We start from the raw sequence: 22,357 nt of genomic DNA, 5'->3' as shown, positions 1-22,357 counted from the left end.
ACTAATTAGATGCTAAGCAAGTGAATTCATGCACGTTGTATACTACAAAATATTGCTTCATGCAATCGAGAGCGCTGCGTCAGAAATATTAGTAAACTCACCGGTAAGACACACTGTGTCAACGGAACTGCAGAAAGCAGTCAGACATTAGAATTGAGGCCTAGGTGTAGGTCCTACGACAAAGGTACATTAAAACCCAAGAGTACATATCAGGGTTTAATTTATGGCCGTTACAAAAGCTAAAACACGCACTAAAAGGCACCCGAAACACACTTTAAGTGCAGAACTAATTACGACAAAACTGCGAAACGAACGTTGGTGGCCGCCCGGATAATATTTAATCCCACAAATATTCTGTTATGATTAAAATTTTATTTTAATCAGGTTCGTGTTGAAAAATAAATTAAAACGCTTAAAACGTTATTTTTCAAGTTTAAGCGCGTACCTTGAGTTCCTACGCGACACAGTGCTTACACTGCAAAACGCAGACAGCGCAGAAAACCCAGGAATATGCCAGGAATATGCCATGAATATACCAGAAATATGCCAGGAATATGCCAGGAATATGCCAGGAATATACCAGGAATATACCAGGAATATGCCAGGAATATGCCAGGAATATACCAGGAATATGCTAGGAATATACCAGGAATATGCCAGGAATATGCCAGAAATATGCCAGGAATATACCAGGAATATGCCAGGAATATGCCAGGAATATGCCAGGAATATGCCAGGAATATGCCAGGAATATACCAGGAATATACCAGGAATATGCCAGGAATATGCCAGGAATATGCTAGGAATATGCTATATGGAAGGTCTATAAATACCACCATTCCATCACTCCATCTTCCTCATCACCACACTTCCACTCTCTCCCTCTCTCTCTCTCTAGAAAAGCTACGGCCAAACACCCCCTCTCAATCCATCAATTTTTCGGTTTTGATCACCACATTCCAAGTCCATACAAGTATCAAGAATCCCGTATAAGGAGGCTTGGTGCAAACGGAAAGCGAAAGACCTCATTCTCTTGCTTTTATCCACCCTATTTGCGTCTAGATTCTTCCCTAGCCTCGAGCTAGTGGTATGTTGCTTAAATCACATTCTTAAACTATTTTGAAGTGGTTAATATGATATGTAACGGTTAAAACTCGAAATCTTACAAATTGATGCATTAAAGTCTACTAAAAACACTAATAATGATGGTTAAAAGCTCATATGTTGTGTAAATGTTGTAGTAATTGATTTGTGTGGTTATTTGGACCCGATCTATGTTGTGGTAGCTCGGATCATCATTTAACCCGGGTTGGTCATGATCATGGATCATGACATAAGGATGTTTTGAAAGAAACAAGGGTTAAAGGGTGAAACTCTACTACACATGAATCATGAACTTGTGTAAAAAGGAATTTTTCTTGTAAAATGAAGTTCTAAACTAATAGATCTAAAGATCTACAAGTGGTATTTTTGAAAGACCAACTGTAAGACGAAACCATGTTTTAAAACCGAACCTTTCATGAACTAGAGGTGTTTTTGTGAACAAACAAGTGTGTGGACACTTGTGTAACAAAAGTTTTAACAAAGAAATAATTTTCATAAAAACCGACTAGAAGTTGTGAAACTTCATATTCTTTAAAAATAAGGTTTTTAAGAAATTAAACTTATTTATAAAGATAACAAGACTTACTAAATGTGCTAGTAAATTACTACACATTTTTGTAAATATTCAAGTTCATGAAATGGAGTAATTAGTGAATGTTGTTGATGATTAGTGTTGATAATTGTTGATGTTGATTGTTGACGATTTAAAAGAAAACAAACACATGTTTTGGAAACATGGGAAACCTCCATTTTTAGGGGAAACTCTGTCAAAATTTTTATAAATTTTGACACTTAGAAAAAAATATAAGTTTTTGAAGAACTTATTCCCTAAAAATGTATTTAAGAGTATTACCAAGGTTTCCCTAATTTTTGGTGATAAGAAATGAGGATTTCTTCAAAAATAAAAATGGATATAAGTATGTATATTTTTGAGAGAAAAATATATATTATTTTATCACCAACTTTTGTGCTAAGTGGATATAGTATGTGTTATACGTGCTAGCGTATTAAGACTTAAAAATACACGTACATCATACAAGATACATAATTCGGGTGCAAAGTGCAAAACACAAGATACTTATATTAATTTTAGAGAAAATAATATAAGTAAGATACTTAGTTAAAAATATAAAATATTTTTAACACAAGAATATATACACAAAAGAGAGTGACTGTACTTGTGCGATGCAAGTCTAGTGACTAACGTTAAGAAAACGCGTATAGGTTACGACGTTAATTAAGCAAATCCGGTGAAGTTTACGACGCACAGGAACGCAAAGTTGTGAGTTCATGCTCCCCCTTTTCTCTTAACTGTTTTCAGTTTTATAACTTCGGGGGTGAAATATATGTTACAAATATTTTTATGTTTAACAAATGGTATGATAATAAAAAGCACACTTGGTGAGAACGAGTACCAAGTGTGTAACGATATAAGAATACAAGAAACACACTTGGTGAGAAACGAGTACCAAGTGTGATGTGATATAAGAATACGAGAAGCGCGCTTGGTGAGAAATGAGTACCAAGTAGGATGCGCTATGAAAAATGATGCGAGGAATCGTGTCACGAATAGGGTACAGAAGCACCATTAATCAACAATATACCTAGACCGCAGAACAAAAGGTTAGATCTAACGGGTGCCGGGCAGCCACACTCTCGGTGAGGGCGAGTACCGAGTAGTGCTTTTGTGTCTCAGAATATACCAATTAAATGCCTAAGGTTTGGTGACTTCCTATGTCGTGTCACATGTTAATGGCTTTGCAACCCATTAACAATCCTGATACTTACAGGAATACCTTATTTACATAAAATTTCATACCATACTAAAACTTGATGAATACTTGAGTACGTGGGGTACTCAAGAAAATGGGAATTATACTTGAGTATGTGGGGTACTCAAGAAGAATTTGAATTATACATGAGTACGTGGTGTACACATGAAACTGGATTTATATATATGAAAACTTGATTTATTCACAAACTATGTTTTCATACAAAGTATACAAACGTGAAATACAAAACTGCATGAATTCACACCAACATTATGTTGACGTTTTTTTCCAAAACTCACATGTATTTCAGGTAACTAGGATGGATGTGCGCGTGGTCTTACTTATGCTCTTGGATGTCGCTTATGTTTATCTTTAAATAAAGTTGTAAACTTTTAAGACAATGTTTTATGTGACCTAGCGATGTAAACGCTAAGCGTATGTTTCAAATTAAGGTATTTGAAGTTATTTTCATGAGCATATAGTATGTTTACCTTTCGTATGCAATGAGATCCTTTCATGATCACACCTCGTGCTTCCGCCGCAGAAAGGGGTGTGACAAAAGATGGCTGGAGCATTTGTCAAACCAAAGGGCATGACAGTGAACTCATAGTGCCCATATCTTGAGCGGAAAGCAGTTTTGGGAATATCTTCTTCGAGAATACGAAGTTGATGATACCCAGAACGCAGATTGATTTTTGGAAAAGCATGAAGCACCTTGCAGCTGGTCGAAGAGACCATCTATTCGAGGTAGGGGATAACGATTCTTGATGGTGAGCTTATTCAGCTCACGATAATCGATACACATTCGAAAAGGTCCATCTTTCTTTTTCACGAAGAGGACAGGAGCTCCCCAAGGCGAAAGCTCGGACGGATGAATCCTTTATCAGATAACTCTTGAAGCTGTTTCGATAACTCTTGCATCTCCGACGGTGCAAGACGATAAGGTGCTTTCGCAGACGGGTTGGCGTTGGGTACAGGGTCAATATGAAACAGGACTTAATGAACTAGAGGCAAACCAGGCAGTTCATCAGGAAACACCTCTGGATAATCCCGAACAGTCGGAATATCCTGAATACTCTTGCTCTTGACTTTCTCCTCGGTGACATGTGCTAGGAAAGCAACATATCTTTTTCGTAGATATCTTTGGGCTCTTGTTTCTCAAAAGAAACGGGCGTTTAAGGTTCTAGGGGAGATCACAAGTGATCATAAAAAAAAGATGACAAAATCACACGAGTGGTTTGTTTTTGTATTGACATCATAAGGTTGCATCAAACATTCATACAATTGCATTGGTTCACAAAAATAAAAACCACAAATTTTTATTTATATAACAACCGCATTGTCTTTAAATGTTAAAAGATAGCAACCAGAGGAAATACAAAATACTAATCGTTCACTGCTGCATCGTTGATTGCCTCATTGATGTTATACACTCGTCCACGTGCTGGATTCACATTGACGTTGACGTTCGCATTCGGGTTTGCATTAGCATTCGCGTTTGCATTCACCAGTCTTGGACAGTTGTTGCGGTAGCGACCAAACTCTCCGCAATTGAAACACGAACCCGGTGGGAATCTTGCAGCATTCCCCTGAACCGGAGCTTGAACCTGAGCAGCCTGATTTTGTCCCAGACGACAAACATTGGCCAAATGCCCAAGCTTACCACACGTTGTGCATTGCTTGCAAGCTTGCTGTGCAACGTGGTGACCGTTGCAGCGTGCACAATGAGGTGCGGTACCTGCATACGCCTTCTTCGCAGGAGGCTGAGCCGGTGGGTTCTGATTAGTCTGTGCCGTAACAGCGAAATTCTGAGCATCCTTCCGCTTCCTCGACTTCTTTGTCGTCTCATCTTCCTTATCCTTACCCTTACCCTTTTTCTTGTCTTTTCCAGAATCAGTCGCCTTCTTTTTAACACCCTTGCGGGTGAGTTTACCCTTCCTGACTTGAGACTCAGTCAGGGTAGCAGACAACTCGATTGCTTGACGAAGGGTAGTAGGATTAACACCGATCGCAATATCCTGAATGGAATCGGGCAAACCATCGATATATCTCTCGATTGCCTTCTCTAGAGGGGTAACCATGGTGGGACACAACAGACTGAGTTCCTCAAAACGATCCGTGTACGCACGGTGTTCAGCCCCATCTTGCTTTAAATCTTCAAACTCTCGTTCCAAAGCCCGAATCTCGTGACGGGGACAAAACTCTTTCATCATGAGAGCCCGAAGCTCATCCCACGTTTGTGCCAATGCCACTTCGGCACCCCTATCGCGCATAACACCATTCCACCAGGTAAGCGCTCGCTTCTCAAACACACTAGAAGCAAATTCAACCTTCCGCGCATTCGGACACTGGACGTGTCGGAATGTGCTCTCGATACTCTCAAACCACTGCAAGAGCGCAGTTGCTCCTTGCGACCCAGAAAACTTTAGAGGCTTAGAAGAATTGAAGCTCTTGAAGTTGCACGGCGCATTGTTGTTATTGTTGTTGTTGTATACCTCGTGGACTTGGGTCACAACGCCTGGAAGTACAGCAGCCACTTGCTGAGAGACCAGGGCTGTGATTTCTTCAATAGTGAAAGATTGTGCTTCACGAGGAGGAGGCATTGTCTAATAAGGACATAAGAGAAACGAGTGAGGTTGAAAAGAAAACGAGGTATTGAAAATACCTTCAAAATAGCAGAAAGGCGATCATTTGTTCGTTACCTCGAACAAACAAACGACACGGAGTGACTAATCAAAGTAAATAGATCAAAAATAATGTATCGCCGAAGACATGCTCGCCTATAAGTGGACACTCACCCCAAGAGTTCCCAGGTAAGAGTGACTGATCCGATACTGCGGATTTGTACGAACACTCTAGCCTTAGACAGAAAACTCAGAGTACAGGCACCCACTCTTCGAGTTTGCACGTGTTCACACTATTTAGACCCAAACTCTGACGAGATTTCGAAAACTTAAAGGGTTCAAAACCTTATAACAAAGGGTTCAAAACCTAGTAATAAATCATCCTAGAACGGATGATTAGTTTTCAAAACGGATTCGAACTTAGCGTTCTCATTGTGGTTATCACCTAAGGATAGGTGACGGTATTATTTTAAAATCTAAACGCAAGAAAACTTGCGTTGGGGTCCTAAAAGTTATAGTCTAGGTCAAAGTATTACTAATAACCTAATTCCCTATAACCATTGGCTCTGATACCAACTTCTTCTGTCACACCCCGACCACGTAGGACAACAACCGTGGCGGAAACGTCGGGGAGTGTTGCAACAGAATGATTGTTTCACAACTATGGATTCAAAAATAGTTTCGTTTTATTGATAATATTAAACATTACATTGTCTTAACACATAGAACAAACAAGTTTTATATCGTCTATCATAGTTATTATGTCACTAAGGCCTTGTCCAGATCCTATGTGACGCATGCATCCTAGAAATCAATCAAGCATCGACACCTGAAACATATGTAAAAACTTAGTCAGCAAAGAAATGCTGGCGAGTACATAGGTTTTATAAGAGTATCGGAATCATGGCTCGTTTATATGTTGCGGTACTTTATTAGACTACAAGAATCAAAATACAAACCTTGTTTTGAAAAATGTATTGCAACATAGTTAACCAACTCAAATCAAGTTGATTATGATTTATAAAATCTCGTAGCCATGCTTCTTAACCCAAAAACATTTGTTTTAGAAAACCAACTTGTAAAACATCTTGTAAAAACTTGTAAAAAACTCGTCTAGTTTATATCTCTTAGTAAAACATCGTTGTATGATATCGTTTCAAAATCGTTTACCCAAGTGAACTAAATAACGCCACGATATGTAATATGATGAAAACACTTATATATAGGAAGTACCAGCGGCGTATCCACCATGCTTTCATCACATTACACCCGTCCCGTTATCTAAACACTAATCAAAAACCAATCGTTCACCCAAATCGTTTAAAATCGTTTGAAAATCGTTAACTCGTTTAGAATCGTTTAAATCATCCTCGTTTTAATTGTGAAAAACTATTTATGGTCGTCTCGCTAACAACATTCAAACCTTCGTGACTCGTCCATCGTTCAACTCGTTCTCGTATTAACAAACCACCAAAGGGTAAGTTAACAAATATCAGATTCAGTCGCTACCCACAACCCCCACACATAACCATGGGTGTAGTAAAGTAACGGGATTTGTCAGATCCTATGGTACCATAACATAATACTGGTCGGTTCGGCCAAAATTAATGAATGTCATTTGTTATGTAACTACAACCATCAAGTTTTGTTCACATTATTGAAATCGTTATTAGTTTTGTAAAAATCGTTTTAATCGTTTTTGAAATCATCGTTTAAACCTTGGAAACATTTCGTACATATGAATCACCCCAAAACATTTAAAAACAGTAAAATAGGGGAACTATGTACTCACATGAAGTGCAAAGTATCCTCGATCAATAGAACTCAAGCAAACTTAAGCAAACCAGAGAAATCAAGTAGCACCTAGTAATCGAACCACTAGTCAAACAATAGACGCCTAAATCGGGAGATCGGACAGAATGAGGTCTTGTAAACCAAATGAGTGTTGGAACTCAAGTGATATGGTTTAACAAAGCCTACATCCTAAATCGGAACCTAACCTAAGTGCTTTCGACCCATCGTGACCCATTAAGGTAGCTTACGCTACTTTAACGCGTCGTACATGCAAAAGCGCGTTCGAGACGTCTGACTAGTCCTATGACAAGTATTATATGCCCATACATGTTTAATTATGTTACATAATCAGTTACGTGTCAAAAGTTTACGTTACATATGCTTAATTACCAATTATGTATGAAAAGGATATTTTGGTAATTTACCAAGGGCACATAAACTACTTATCATGCGACTAATCAAACCTAAGTGACCATAAGGTATAACCCCGGAAGGTTATTCCCTACGCTACTATGGTCACTAAACGTGTTTGGTTGGATCCTAATGATCGACCAAACGGGTCGTGTTCGAAAGTCTAAGCGGGTGTTTAGTCCGCTTGACTTAGGACTCTACATAAGCACTAAACTAAAAAGCGACGAGCTAAACATGTCGAAACATGTTTAGTTAAGTTAGAAAACGGGTTTTGATATCAAAACAAACGGTTTTGACATCCTAGAGTAGTTTGGTTACAAAATACGCGAGAAAACGCATTTTGGCCGAAACTACGACTCGCCACTGAGCCTAGATAACGTGGTAATTTGTAGGTATAGTCACTAGGGACTATAACCATTGTGATTACGCTCACGTTATGAAGTTCAAACGAACTTCGCGTTGACCATAAACTGGTCAAAGCAGAAAGTCAAACACAGTTTGACTTTAACGCTAAAACGAAAGAAAAACGCGAAAGAATACTTACAGAAGGTCCCCGCAAGATTGATTTCCGAGTATTTCTCAGGTATGAAGTGTTTATAACTCCAACTTAGAGAAAATCTCATAATCAAGTGGGTTTGAATGAAGTTTGGTTTGGGTATTTATAGGAAACATCGAATTGTTAGGATCGTTTCTTGTTCCCCAAGCGTTTAATCTCGGCCCTACACCTCATGCCCACTGAATTACAAACCCATGGGAGCCCATAGGATTGTTAAAAACCATTTGCAAGTGGTTTTTGGGTGCTAAACAGCTGCAAACAGCTGTTTGCAACAAAATTGCATATCTGGGGAGGCCATGCGGCCCGCATCAGGATACACACAAACTCAGGCGGGCCGCCTGGGCTTGTCTGATCAGCACAAACTTTCAGAAATGACAGTTTTAGCCCCTGCATGCTTTTAAGTCCATTTTCGACACGTTTAAGCCCCGTTAACCCCATTTCAAGGCTCCAAAATGAAGTTAAAGTATAGGGAACTCAAAACATGCTCAAAAATATCTCGGATGTCGGTTCGTTTGGTCGTACGGTTGCGTTATTCGCTTAATTACGACGGAAGTCGTAACGAACGCAAAAACGATCCAAATTAAGCGACGAATGGAATTTTATCATGCCAAACACTAAAATAAAATATTTTAATGCTTACATAAATTTTTGGATGTCCGGATGTATTCAGAACGTAAGATATGCGTGAAAATGCAAACTTATGCACTTTTTGACGCTTTTAGTCCCTATTGATCAATAAAGTTTGTTTTAGCATACCGAACCCCTCAAAGCCTATTTCTAAGCTATGTAAAGGTTATTTAGGGTATGTTTAACTTATGATCAAGTACCGGAATGTTCGTTACCATACAAATCGGTATAGTTTCGCAGTTTGACACAAATAGTCCCTGTGATCGAACAAGGTTGATTTTAACACACCGAACCATCCAAAACTTATTTCTAAGTTATGTGGAGGTTATTTAAGGTATGTTAAGCCTATTTCACTATTCCGGAGTGTTTGTTGCGTTAAACTGGTTATATTTACGCATTCGTGCGCATATAACCTTCCAGAAAGTGATTTAGAGCTTGAAATAGGAATCGAATCGAATTGCAAAATCACCAAACACAAATACTCACATAATAACACAAAAACACATATAATAACACCAAAGCACATTGTTTTATTAACAATCAACATTGTTTTACATCGCACCACGACTACAGAACACAGTTGTCACATCTCGTACATATATGATAATGCAACCATGATACCACACACCATGGTTTCCATCAGAATGTTGACGCAACATCCTTTAACAACGACAATCTAATAACGACCTTGCCTTTTTATCCAAAGTCTAGAACTCATTTGGTTTTATCTTCTCCTATCTTTCGCTCAACACCATGTATAAGGTTATAAACAAACCAAATGTACAACGAACTGTTTAGCGGGAAGTTCGTTCGTTTATTAAAGGAACGAACACGAACAAGAAATTATGTTCGTTAAGCTAAACAAACGAACATGAACAAATGATGTGTTCATTTAGTTTGCTCGTTTAAGCTCATTTGTGTTTGTTTACTTAAAGGTTTTTGTATGTTATATTTTTATTTTATTGGTTTTAGTTTTTTTTTTAAATCTTGAAACCTTAGTTATATTGTATGTCTCTACCAACATCACTCATTTGACAATTTCAATTTTAGTTTATGTTAAAGCTTGAGAAACTCTTTTAGCTTTGTGCTAGTTATGTTTATAACAGTTATGTTAACTATGTTTCGATAATTATGTTAAAGTACTTATTTATTTTTTATAGGTTCTTCGTAATTTTTGTGATTAGCAAATGCAGATTTTATTATAAAATGAAGAGTAAACTGCCATTTTGGTCCCTGAGGTTTGGTTACTTTTGCCACTTTAGTCCAAAACTCAAACCTTTTGCATCTGGGTCCCTGTGGTTTCAGTTTTATTGTCATTTTGGTCCAAAAATGAAATCAAGTCATACTTGTCTTATAAAATCCTGCAATTTTGTCATTTTTCTCAGGGGCAAATCAGGTCATATTTGTCTTATAAAATATGGTATTTATTTATAAAAAAAAATGATCATTTTGCCCCTGCGGAAAATGACAAAATAACAGGATTTTATAAGACAAATATGACCTGATTTCATTTTTGGACAAAAATGACAATAAAACTGAAACCACAGGGACCCAGATGCAAAAAGTTTGAGTTTTGGACTAAAGTGACAAAATTGACCAAACCACAGGGACAAAGATTACAGTTTACTCTAAAATGAATACATGTCCGAACATTCTCCTATACTATCCGAGCAGAGGCCCAAATATAAACAAGCCCAAAACTCATAACACCTTTCTTGAGACGCACGGAACCTCTAGAACCCTCCACCGCACCGTCACCAGCCACCACCACCTTCACCTGCGAAACCTTTCACCGTCACCGTCACACCTGACATTGCTCTTTCAATTCTCATGCACGCTTCACCACTCCATATTTCCCGTCATTAAACGCGTGTTTAAACGTACCTTGCAGCGCACGTTACACCTTATTATACGGCGGCAAAACCATCACACACACCACCGGAACCCTAATGTCGATGGCGAACCTTTTCTTGACGCCCTCACCGTTGATCTTCACCTCAAAATCCACAAAATATTCTGATTCTCGACCCAAAAAGTCTTTCCTTTATACGCCGCCAACCTCCTCTTTCACAATTCCCCTGACTCATCGTCGTGTTGTTCATATGCATGATGCAGAACCGGTTTCTGCACTGGTTAAGGTCATAAACATTAAGTTTTAACATTTGTTTATTTGATATTTTGATGGTTTGTTAGTTTTGTAGAATTTTTTTTTTTTTTTTTTTTATGTTAAAAAAGTTCAAGTTTGTAGTAGAATTGTTTTTTAATGTTAAGTTAAATTATTATTTTTGACTGAATTGGATGTGAATTTGAAATTACAGATTTTTTAGAATGTAATTCAAATCCGGCTTCAAAATTTGAATAGTTTGATTTGGTTTATCCCGGGGAAAAAGCTGACGTGACACTGATGTGTTACACGGGGAAATTTGGGGCGTTTGGGACGAATCCCTTTTCCCTTAGCGACTATTTTCGTTTGTTGCATCTTATAATCTTATGTTCTTACTGTTGGATTGTTTCTGTATGGATTTTTTTCATCCAGGAACATAAAGGTTTCGGTGGAAAAACGAATTGGGCTGAGTTATCCGGATTGAGTTCATTGTGGTTTCGGGATGATAAGGCGCAAACAGATGAAAAGGAAAAGGTTTGTCAACTGCATTTTTAGTAGTTTAATTTCAAATTATGTTTTGGAATAGAGTTTGTGTTTGGACTTTAATTATGTGTGATTCTTATTGACTAATGGTTTTGTTCTCATCTTCAACATCCATGAAGTTTCAATGTCAGTTGGTGAAAGAAGGCAATGTTGCAGAAACCGAAGACGGTATGCAGTTTTTCTACTTATCATTTCACGAATCTATCATATATGCTTATCGGCGTCTGTTCTGTTACAGACACGCGGGCTGCAAAAACAAGGAGTAAGAAAAGCAAGAAGAGGTCATTAGGGACAAAGATATACACGGTTATAGTTACAACTACGTTTTGCGTAGTCGTAACAGTTTTCTCCTTCGCTCTTCCAAAGAAAGTATTGTCACGTCACACGATTGTTCCATACTCGGATCTAGTTGGCGGCATTCGTGACGGGAGTGTGATACGCGTCCAGTTTGTGGAGAACTCGCGCGTGATCTATTACAACACCAAACCGACCGTTGACCAAGAAGCTGAAACTCCACAAACCGAAACAGGACAGATGAGATTATCGAAAGCGTTCGAGCCCAAGTGGAAGTTTCATACCAGAAACGTCGGAGATGAAAAGCATCAGCTTATCAGGATGCTTAAAGATCACGGGATAACATACGGGTCAGACCCAGAACTTGTTTCCAATTTGGTGAAGAACTTCTTTTTAAACATGTTACAATTAGCCCCGTATTGGTTAATGTTGGGTGTTCAAGGGTATCAGCTTTACGTTCAACATGGCCTTGGGAGAATGAAGAAAAGAAAACCGAGTAAGAAACAATCGGTAACGTTTGACGATGTTGAAGGTGTCGATTCTGCGAAAGCTGAACTTCTTGAGGTAATTTTCCCTTTGAGGGTGTGAATTTATGATATGGCATGGAACTAACACGAAATTCACCGGTTTAGGTTTTGTGTAAACGGGTTCGGGTTAGTTTCAGTTTGAGCCTGCGAGTATAATCGGCTTCCTTAAGTCCGTTGTTCCTCAGTAGCTCAGTGATAGAGCGAACAAGGGCATAGGATAGTGGGGGCGGGAGGGGGCGGCCGACCCCCCGAACTTTTCGCTCAGTAGTGGAGAGTATGTAGTTTTCGTATAGAAATTTTTGGGTATATACGTTTTCGACCCCCCATTTTATAGAAATTTTTGGATGTGTACGTTTTCGACCCCCCGGTCGGAAATCTCAAGCTTCGCCACTGAGAGCGAATTGAGCTCGTATAGGCATTTTGGATGCTGCTATTGAAATAGCCCTTCTGGCTATATTTCTTTTTAAGGGCATTGCGGCCTACCCGTCGAGGTGAAGTCGGGACCTATTAGATTAGTCTTAGTTAGCGATCCCAGCTTAGTGAGTCATATTAGATTAGTCTATTAATTCATATTAGATTAGTCCTCCTCGACTGTGTATCGATTGAAAGGCTGGGCAAAAACCAAATCACAAGCGTCTGATGTGTTGGGTTAATTCCCGCAACGAGCAGTCGAGCACAACCCTCGTGTTTAGTTGCCATCATTGAGTTTGGTACAAAGTAGGGTGCAAACGTGCTGAGCCCGAGCTAAACCATGCTTGAGCTCGATTAACTTACGAGAGCTCGGCTTGCTAGTAGATTCTCAAGCTCGAGCTCGGCTCGTTTATTATCTATTAAACATTAAACAATGTTATTAAATATTAATCCTTCATTTTATTTTTTGTAGATTGTTTCGTGCATTAACGAAGATAGTAAATACATGAAACTCGGGGCGAAATTACCGAGAGGGGTTTTGCTTGCGGGTCCTCCAGGAACCGGAAAAACTTTGCTGGCCCGGGCTGTGGCAGGGGAAGCCGGAGTCTCGTTTTTTTCCATTTCCGCTAGCGAATTAGTAGAGGTTTTTGTTGGTACAGGAGCTGCTCGTGTTAGAGATATCTTCCAAGAGGCGAGAAAACACGCACCGTCTATTATTTTCATCGACGAGATTGACGCTGTTGGTGGCCAACGCGGAAGAACTTTGAATTGCGAACGTGACCAGACGTTAAACCAGGTAGCTATAGTTGCATTCTCGGATTAAATCATATTGTTCCAATAGTTTAACTTAAAGTTGTTTTATTGATGTGTTAGCTTTTGACCGAGATGGACGGGTTCGATAAGGATGCAAGTGTGGTGGTTATAGCGGCTACTAACCGGCCCGAGACACTGGATTCGGCTTTGATGAGACCGGGTCGGTTTTCCCGGAAAGTACTCGTCGGTGAACCCGATGAAGAAGGTAGACGAAAGATTTTCGCTTTATATATGCGAGATGTCCCGATGAAGGAAGACAAAGAAGCGATATGTAGTCTTGTTGCTTCACGTACCGCGGGGTTAGTTGGGGCCGATCTTGAAAACATAGCTCACGAATCGGTACTACTTGCCGCCCGTAGAGGTTTGTTTGTTTGTTTGTTCTAAACTTAACAAAAGATAATGATATAACTTATAAGCAACATGTTGACTTTATGTGGTTGAATGTGTTTTCAGATGGTGATTTTGTGACGAGTGACGATGTTCTTCAAGCCGTCGAGAGGGCCACGAAGAAGATCTATGCTGATGCTGATGATGCTAACGAAACTAAACCGCCGTATTCTTCTAGATCAATGACGCAAGCACCCGCGCAGTACGAGGGTGGAGCCATGGGGTTCGGGTTCCGTTAACCGGGCGGTTACAGTTCCTTAAAACATTGTTCATTTCATCTTGGTTTTTATAATGAGTCTGGTTATATTCTCCCAAATATATATTTATCTGGTTGTGGAGATATAGTTAGTTAAAGATAACCTATAAACATTAGTCATTTCATTTTTTTTAAACTATATAATTGTGGTTGAATCATCAAAGTTAGAGAATCGACCATTAGAGTCTACCAATGCCGCCGCAACCACCATCGTCGATCCATTGTCACCACCGACGACATCACTGCACCACCGTCACCCTTTGCATAGTTGCCGCGCCAATTTCTTTAACAAATATACGAACCAAGCATCATTACTTTGTTAATAAACTGTATCAATTGTTTCAATTTTTTGATAGGATCTAATTTTTACATAATCCAATTATTTTAACGAATTTAATTTCAAATTGTATTCATATAATAATTTTTTTTTAAATTTAATTCCTTGAAAGTAAGAATATTTTCATTGGAAAAGTTAAATGAAACAGATTGATGGGTTGAGATCCTGTACAAACAGTGCTAATTATAAGAACCGTAAGAACAGATCTGAACCATTGATAATTTAAATCAAGGGTTGATATTGATTATAAATAAAACCCTTATAATTAAAAATTACTACTAACAAATTAGGGGTAATTTTGTAAAATTGCTAGTCATTTGACTATTTTCCATTAAATACAAATTCCACCAAGGTTTTTTACACTAAAATAACTTTTATATATTTCATTATTTTTTTTAAAAAAATATACCATAAAATCAAGTATTTTTTTATCTTTAATATGAGTACCATATTGCTATACCTTTTTTGTATTTATAAAAGTGATTTTTAAAAAAGTTAACAAAAGATGTTTTATAATTGTGCTGATAACGTGCTGATTATGTGTTAATTACAAAATAATACAAACAAACATCAAAAGTAGATATAATCAGCACATCTGGTGTGCTAATAATGGAGAACAATTGAGGATGTTGTGCTAATGTCGTTTATGTTGAAAATGGAGAACGATTGAGGACGATGTGCTAATAATGAAGAACGATTAAGGATGTTATGCTAATTATATAGTGTTGTGCTGATTATATTTTTTGTAATTATTTTTAATTAGCTATTATTAAATATGGTCAAAAGGTCTAAATTACCCCTAAACTAATTTTTTATTGATGGACACTTGTCAATTATGTGTTGGTTCTTACGGTTCTTACAAACTTAAGTGTTTGTATTTGATCCCATTCCACAGATTGATTGCTTGTCACATGTTTCTTTCAGGCTCACTTTCTGATTGTGGTCCCGGAGATGTAAAGATTGTTTGTCAACTTATCTTTAAAGATTAAACACAATCATGTATTTGCAAGTCAGACTAGACCTGGCAAACGAGTCGGGTCGGGTCATAGGTCAAAACAGATCAATTAAAAAAGGGTTATTTTGGTTCAGGTCGGAACAGGTTCGAGTCAGAATGGGTTTTGGGTCGGTCGGGTTAGTTTAAAAATGTTTTTTTTTTTTTTTATAAAAAAAGTGATTGTACATCAAGGGGCAATTTTGTCGGGTTGAGTACGGGTCAATACTTTTTAATAAAAACACATACTTTAAACTCTACGAGTGAAAGAACCCGAAGAGCGGATTCTAGTTCCTCGTCAGTAGCTCCGATCTTGCGCTTTAGGTCATCCCATCGATACAAACCACAGTCAGGCATCTCAGCAAATATGTACGGGTTTTCTAGCAACATCCTTTATGCATATGGTAGTTGTATCATTGGTTTTGGGAGTTTTTCAAAAAAAAATTGAATTTTTCCTTTTTACCCTAAAGTTTTAATATTTAGCAATTTAAGTCTAAAGTTTCATTTTTTGGTAATTTAACCCCTTTAATTAGTTTGCTTTTTCACTTATAATTCAAAAGTTTCTATCTTTTTCAATTTAACCCATTTGATTTGTTTTTACTTTTAACATAAAGCTTTTCATCATTTACAATTTAGCCCAAACACTTTTTAACTTTCAATTTAGGTCCCTTGTACTTTTCATCTTTTGCAAATTTTCCGTTTAACGTTTCGTTCTAAATTTTCTGAGTTAACACATCGCAACGTGCGTGTGGGTTCAACGTTTTTTCATCTATTTTTTCCCGTTTGATAGGCTTGTCGCAACGCGTCTATTTTCCCCCGTTTGATAAGTCTGTCGCAACGCGCGGGTCAAAGATCAATTTAATTATTATTTTCTATGTTTTACACACATGTTCGCGGTCATGTAAGAAACATTTTGACTTTCATCTAATATGATATATAACTAAAGAATCCCCGTCGCATTGCGGCGGGTGGTAATTCTAGTTAATTATTTAAGAATTAAGAAAATTGAAATAACAACTCTTATGCTTAGTTTGAATAAGGAAGTATAAATAACTTTTAATCATATATATTAAAGAAATTAAATTACCTTTGGTTAGAGACATGAGGAAGAAGCTTTTTAAATTAATCAAGCTTTGGGGTTTGATTTCAATAAAAAAATGGTTTATAAAACGAATCACGAGACACGAACACGAGTAACGAATCATGAACAAGACTAACGAATCACGAACACGAATTGTAATGCTGAATTGTTGGTTGAAAACTCACGAGTAACGAATCACGAACACGATTGAAGATTAGCGAGATCTTATAACCCGTTGCACCCGTTTCTTCAAGATTGAATTCATGAATTTCATGCTCTCTGTGACAGAAAACCTTTGCCCCGTCTATCTCTGTCGTAGTATCGTTTGAAAAAAAACCTTAGAATGCCTTCAACCCGCCTCTTTTTTCTTATAACACGTTCAACCCGTTTCTTTTTACATCAAACCCAGCTGACCCGTAAAAACAGTTCCATGTTTATTGGATGACCCAACTGGACTCCTGAGTCTCATTTAACAGGGGAGGGGGGGGGGAAGAAAGGAGATGAAAATATGAAAAAAAACCATGTTCCTGAAATTTTTTAAGGATGGAAGGGGAGGGGAAAGGAGGGAAAAGGGAAGAGAATTTGTATGTATATTTATCCTCTAAAATCGGAGAGATTAGGAGAGAAAATCTTATCAATTACTAAATTACCCTCATATCTGATTAAAATGTTTTATGTTTAAAGGGTATAATAGTAAAATTGTTCATTTATTTTCCTCCTAACTCGTGAACACATAAAATACTTGATTTCTTCTCTTTTCCTTTACTTTTCATTAAACTTAGGAACACGAAAAAAATCACATATTTTCTTTCCTTTTATCTCTTAATTCATTTTCCTTCCCCTCTCCCTGTTAAATGAGACTGGGAACACAAAAGGAGACCCAAATTGACCCAATGGAATTTAGAAAAGACCCAAAATGACCCAAATATATTAGTTTGGGTCACAATTGCCCCCTCTACATGTCACATATACTAAAAGGATACAAAAATATTAATATAAAGGCTGACTTGTTACTTATCAAAACTTGGAGGGTGTAAAGTACACATTTTAATAAAAAAGACAACAGTTGTGAATTTCCAAGATTTGTGATGATATTGTTGATAAAAAGCTCTACAAGTTGATTATATTCTAAAGCCACAAATCATGCCAGATTTTTTTGACATCACATATACATTTTAATAAGTTGTATTATAACAATCTTGTCTAACACATGAATCACAACAATCTCGTCCAACACATAAATAACAAAAATCTCGTCTAACACATGAATAACAACAATCTTGTCTAACACATAAATCACAACAATCTCGTCCAACACATGAATCACAACAATCTCGTTCAGCACATGAATCACAACAATCTCGTCCAACACATGAATAACAACAATCTCGTCTAACACATGAATAACAACAATCTCGTCCAACACAAGAATCACAACAATCTCGTCCAACACATGAATCACAACAATCCCGTCCAACACATGAATAACAAAAATCTCGTCTAACACATGAATAACAACAATCTCGTCTAACACATAAATCACAACAATCTCGTCCAACACATGAATCACAACAATCTTGTTCAGCACATGAATCACAACAATCTCGTCTAACACATGAATAACAACAATCTCGTCTAACACATGAATCACAACAATCTCGTCCAACACATGAATCACAACAATCTTGTTCAGCACATGAATCATAACAATCTCGTCCAACACATGAATAACAACAATCTCGTCTAACACATGAATCACAACAATCTCGTCTAACATTTTAATCACATATCCATTATGTTAATTATCACATTTTACACAAAATGAGTCAAACCCATCGTAACGTCTTATTTTATAAAGTTAAAATCATCTATAAATAGTGGCAAATTTGATCACTTTATGTGAAAATGAATTTGTTGCGGTTTAATGTTGATATTGTCAACTTTGAATTTTTGGAAGTCAACTATTTTTAAATTTCTCATTCAAGTACATTTAACTGTAAAGTTATCCTCTCATCCACGTTCAAAGTATCATAACATGTGGTGAGATAACTAAGGTCATGTAGACAAATATCCACAATTTTTAACTAAATCACACCTATAACATGTTGGTAATTAAAATTGAAGTAAATGAAAATAAATACTTGGTATCCAACCAGGGCGGGGGCACCCGACCCCCCGAACTTTTCGCTCAGTAGTGTTACATATGTAGTTTTCGTATAGAAATTTTGGGGTATATACGTTTTCAACCCCCCGGTTCTATAGAAATTTTTTGGTATATACGTTTTCCGCCCCCCCCCCCCCCCCCCCCGGGTTCGAAAACGTCAAGCTTCGCCATAATCCAACACCTTCCACTAAAAAGAAAATTGGCTTTTTATGTATTGACACCAAATGGAAATTACATTAGCAAGACCTGAGATAGCATCCATCAAGTCTTACTAAACTCAAGCTGCATTCATTAAAATATAACCATACATCAACAAACAAACATACAAAAATACAAACATCACAATCTTTTCAAGCTTTTCTTTCTAGCATCAATCTTCTTTTTATCTTGAGCTTTCACCAACCCACTTTCCTTCTTATTCGTTGCCGCCGTAGGCGGTGCTGCCGCAGTAGATCCGCTACTAACTCCAATTTCCACCACCGAGTTCAGGGCGGTGGTTGGTGGCTCCTGACCGCCACTTGCCCCTTTCATGGTGTTCAACGAAGGAGCCAAAGGCGTCGGCTGCACCACTGCTCCAGAGACCGCGGTTTTCGTGTCAACGATACAAACCGAAGTGTTTGTCTGCTCAACGTTAAGCGCAGCAGTTGATTCCGATATAGCCCCTGACTTAAACTTCGGTTTTGGCTTCAGAGCATGAATTCCAGTATATAGCCTGTGATCAAGGGCAGGGTTGACCGGTTAGATAACGGTCAAAACGGGTTGGGTTGATATGTAAAAAGGGCGGGTTTGACCGGTTAGATAATGGTCAAAATGTGAATGTTTGACCAACTAACCTAGCATGCCTAGCGTACTCTTCATAGTTCTCGAGCAGCATTTTTCCGGCCTGTTCGTTCAATGCGGATTCTGGAAACGGTTCAATCAACAAGCATCTGACTACCTGCACGTGCAACAAGGAACACGTTGACTACATATACACACGATAACTTTTAATTTGAAAGTGGAAAATAAAATTCTTGAAACTTACGATTAGAACATGACGTAAGCCGAGACTAGGGTTCCAATCCCTTTTCAATGTGTTGACACATATTTCACCATTTGACGCGATGTTTGGGTGGAAGATCTTGGTCAAAAAATAACCTACAAGTAGAAAAAAAAGTTTCAAATTTGATATGCGCATGAATAAAGAGTTAATTACGTTTTTCGTCCCTGTGGTTTTTTGAAATTAAGTATTACAGTCCGTTAGTTTAAAAATTGCCAAAACAGTACCAAGTACCAGCACTTTCACTTTTGTAACAATTACACTCCACCTCTGTTAACCCCATCCAATTTACCGTTAAGTATTTGTTGAAAAGACTAAAATACCCCTCATAACAAAACGTTGACAAACCTTTAGGAGGTGAGTGGGGGAAATCGCGAGACAGGATCAATTTCATCCGAAAAACGCCATTTTCGTATGGAGTGCCAGCTGCACACCAATGATAATCAGTTAGAACAAAAGAATTATGTCTAAACTCTACATATATATATGTTTGTGGTATATATACATATGTACACACACATAAGCTAATACGCACCCGGGCCTTCTATATCAGCGTATATTGTCGAAAAATCATCGTCGTTCACTCCTACTTTAATTCCTTCTGGTGGTGTTTCATCAAGATTCTTTAGCTCCCTAGCAAGTTGTTTGATTACATTTGGAGGAAGATTCTCGTTGGTTGCCTGCGACGATTACATAGTAAACTTTACGAGTCACCTTCCGGTTTACACAAATGGAGTGTATTTAATATTTTAGCGTAACCAGTGGCGAAGCTTGAGATTTCCGACCGGGGGGTCGAAAACTTATATACCCAAAATTTCTATAAGACTGGGGGGTCGAAAACGTCTATACCCAAAAATTTCTATACGAAAACTACATACTCTCCACTACTGAGCTAAAAGTTCGGGGGGTCGGCCGTCCCCTCCCGCCCTATAGAAGCTGCGCCAATGAGCGTAACGCACATGAAAAGGTGTTATTTTGAACAAAAAAGATTCGTTTGTGTAAAAGTTTCAATCTTGGTATTGAATAAATAAGTACAAACTTGATGTGCATAAAAAGAAAGATACAGGCTTGGTTTCGAACATACCATTAATCACAAAAAGAATATTCTCAAGCGTCGAAAGCGGAAGGCGATAACAGGAATGAATCGTCAGTGAAACCGAGTAACCTGTTAAGATGATAAATCATTTCAAAGTTCATATGCATCTCCGAAAGATAAAACATCAAACAAAAGGCCCCGAAGTACCAAATATGATCGCCAACATTGTTCAACTCTAGACGGGTTATTTAAAAACCCGAACTTTATCAACCAATTCGCTTCATAATGTTCACGTAGAAATGGCTAAAACATATGATTGTACAATAGCAACTCTATCTCCTTTGTAAAAACAAAGATCTCCCTAAATTCAATTAAAAAAACCCTAACCCATCAATTTGAAACCCTAAAATCCAAGAAACCCACACAAAGACAATACATTTTTGCATCAAATTAACTCAATCATAGGCAGAAATTAAAAACCCTGATTCTGAAAATCAAGATTCCTTCAAAATTAACCTAATTTAATCTTCAATCACCATAAATGAAACAACTTTAAACCAAAAAAAAAAAAAATCTCTTCTTTTACAATCAACACAAAAAGAGGGCAAATTAAAAAAAAAAAAAAAAAAAAAAAAAAAGCCTAATCAAAACCAACAAACCCCACTTCAGTAATCAGCTTCAAATTTCCATAAAAATAAACCCTAACCCATCAATTTGAAACCCTAAAATCCAAGAAAACCACACAAAGACAATACATTTTTGCATCAAATTCACTCAATCATATGCAGAAATTAAAAACCGTAACTCTCAAAATCAAGATTCCTTCAAAATTAACCTAATTTAATCTTCAATCACCATAAATGAAACAACTTTAAACCAAAAACACAAAAAAAAAAAATCTCTTCTTTTACAATCAACACAAAAAGGGGGCAAATTAAAAAAAAAAAAAAAAAAAAAAAGCCTAATCAAAAACAACAAACCCCACTTCAGTAATCAAATCAAATTTCCATAAAAATAAACCCTAACCCATCAATTTGAAACCCTAAAATCCAAGAAAACTACACACATTGTCAACAAATTTACTCAATTATATCCTGAGAACAAAAACCCTAATTCCCAAACTCAAGATTCCTTCAAAATGAACCTAATTTTGTCTTTAATCACCATAAATGAAACAACTTTAAACCAAAAAAAGTCACAATCAACACAAAAAGGGGGCAAATTGACAAAACCCTAATCAAAACAAGCAAAACCCATTTCAGAAAACACACAAAATCAAGAATCCCACAAATAATCAACTTCAAATTTCCATAAAATTCAAAAAAAGCACACACCTGAAGAGTCAAATCAGAAGCACCCACAACAAAGATTTCAAATCTTTAACAATTATTCATGATAAATCAAATGATTGAGAGGAGCGTTAAAAGTGTTCTTGCACCTTGCATATAGATACAGATGATATAGATATATACACAATGAACAAGAG

The 22,357-nt window shown here is 37.4% G+C and overlaps 2 protein-coding genes across 2 annotated transcripts; one reads left to right on the top strand and one right to left on the bottom strand.

Moving 5' to 3' along the window:
• The first annotated feature begins 10,595 nt into the window (after positions 1 to 10,595).
• Positions 10,596 to 14,386, top strand: LOC110868741 (probable inactive ATP-dependent zinc metalloprotease FTSHI 3, chloroplastic). The gene is made up of 7 exons (XM_022117987.2): positions 10,596 to 11,026; positions 11,425 to 11,526; positions 11,655 to 11,703; positions 11,774 to 12,393; positions 13,240 to 13,563; positions 13,641 to 13,941; positions 14,034 to 14,386. Exons 1-7 carry the CDS (start codon positions 10,838 to 10,840, stop codon positions 14,204 to 14,206), a joined length of 1,758 nt encoding a protein of 585 aa, XP_021973679.1. The 5' UTR covers positions 10,596 to 10,837; the 3' UTR covers positions 14,207 to 14,386.
• A 4,598-nt stretch (positions 14,387 to 18,984) lies between these two features.
• LOC110868742 (ubiquitin-conjugating enzyme E2 22) lies at positions 18,985 to 22,357 on the bottom strand. The gene is made up of 7 exons (XM_022117988.2): positions 22,206 to 22,357; positions 20,920 to 21,000; positions 20,371 to 20,515; positions 20,184 to 20,261; positions 19,821 to 19,933; positions 19,630 to 19,733; positions 18,985 to 19,508 (listed from the first exon to the last, which is right to left on the bottom strand). The coding sequence occupies exons 2-7, from the start codon at positions 20,920 to 20,922 to the stop codon at positions 19,136 to 19,138; spliced, it is 816 nt and encodes a 271-aa protein (XP_021973680.1). The 5' UTR covers positions 20,923 to 21,000; positions 22,206 to 22,357; the 3' UTR covers positions 18,985 to 19,135.

This window comes from Helianthus annuus, chromosome 7, assembly GCF_002127325.2.
Source record: "Helianthus annuus cultivar XRQ/B chromosome 7, HanXRQr2.0-SUNRISE, whole genome shotgun sequence".
Lineage (NCBI taxonomy): Eukaryota > Viridiplantae > Streptophyta > Magnoliopsida > Asterales > Asteraceae > Helianthus > Helianthus annuus.
The sequence above is the reverse complement of the archived record's forward strand: the minus strand, read 5'-3'. Positions and strand labels throughout refer to the sequence as shown.

What these genes read in the sequence shown, in the direction of transcription:
- LOC110868741 (XM_022117987.2), top strand. Translation starts at nt 10,838, where the DNA reads ATGTCGATGGCGAACCTTTTCTTGACGCCCTCACCGTTGATCTTCACC. An exon ending in AAACAGATGAAAAGGAAAAG is followed by an intron (nt 11,527 to 11,654) that starts GTTTGTCAACTG and finishes ACATCCATGAAG; the next exon opens with TTTCAATGTCAGTTGGTGAA. An exon ending in ACTACTTGCCGCCCGTAGAG is followed by an intron (nt 13,942 to 14,033) that starts GTTTGTTTGTTT and finishes ATGTGTTTTCAG; the next exon opens with ATGGTGATTTTGTGACGAGT.
- LOC110868742 (XM_022117988.2), bottom strand. An exon ending in CCCCCACTCACCTCCTAAAG is followed by an intron (nt 19,934 to 20,183) that starts GTTTGTCAACGT and finishes TTCTACTTGTAG; the next exon opens with GTTATTTTTTGACCAAGATC. An exon ending in GCTTACGTCATGTTCTAATC is followed by an intron (nt 19,734 to 19,820) that starts GTAAGTTTCAAG and finishes TTGCACGTGCAG; the next exon opens with GTAGTCAGATGCTTGTTGAT.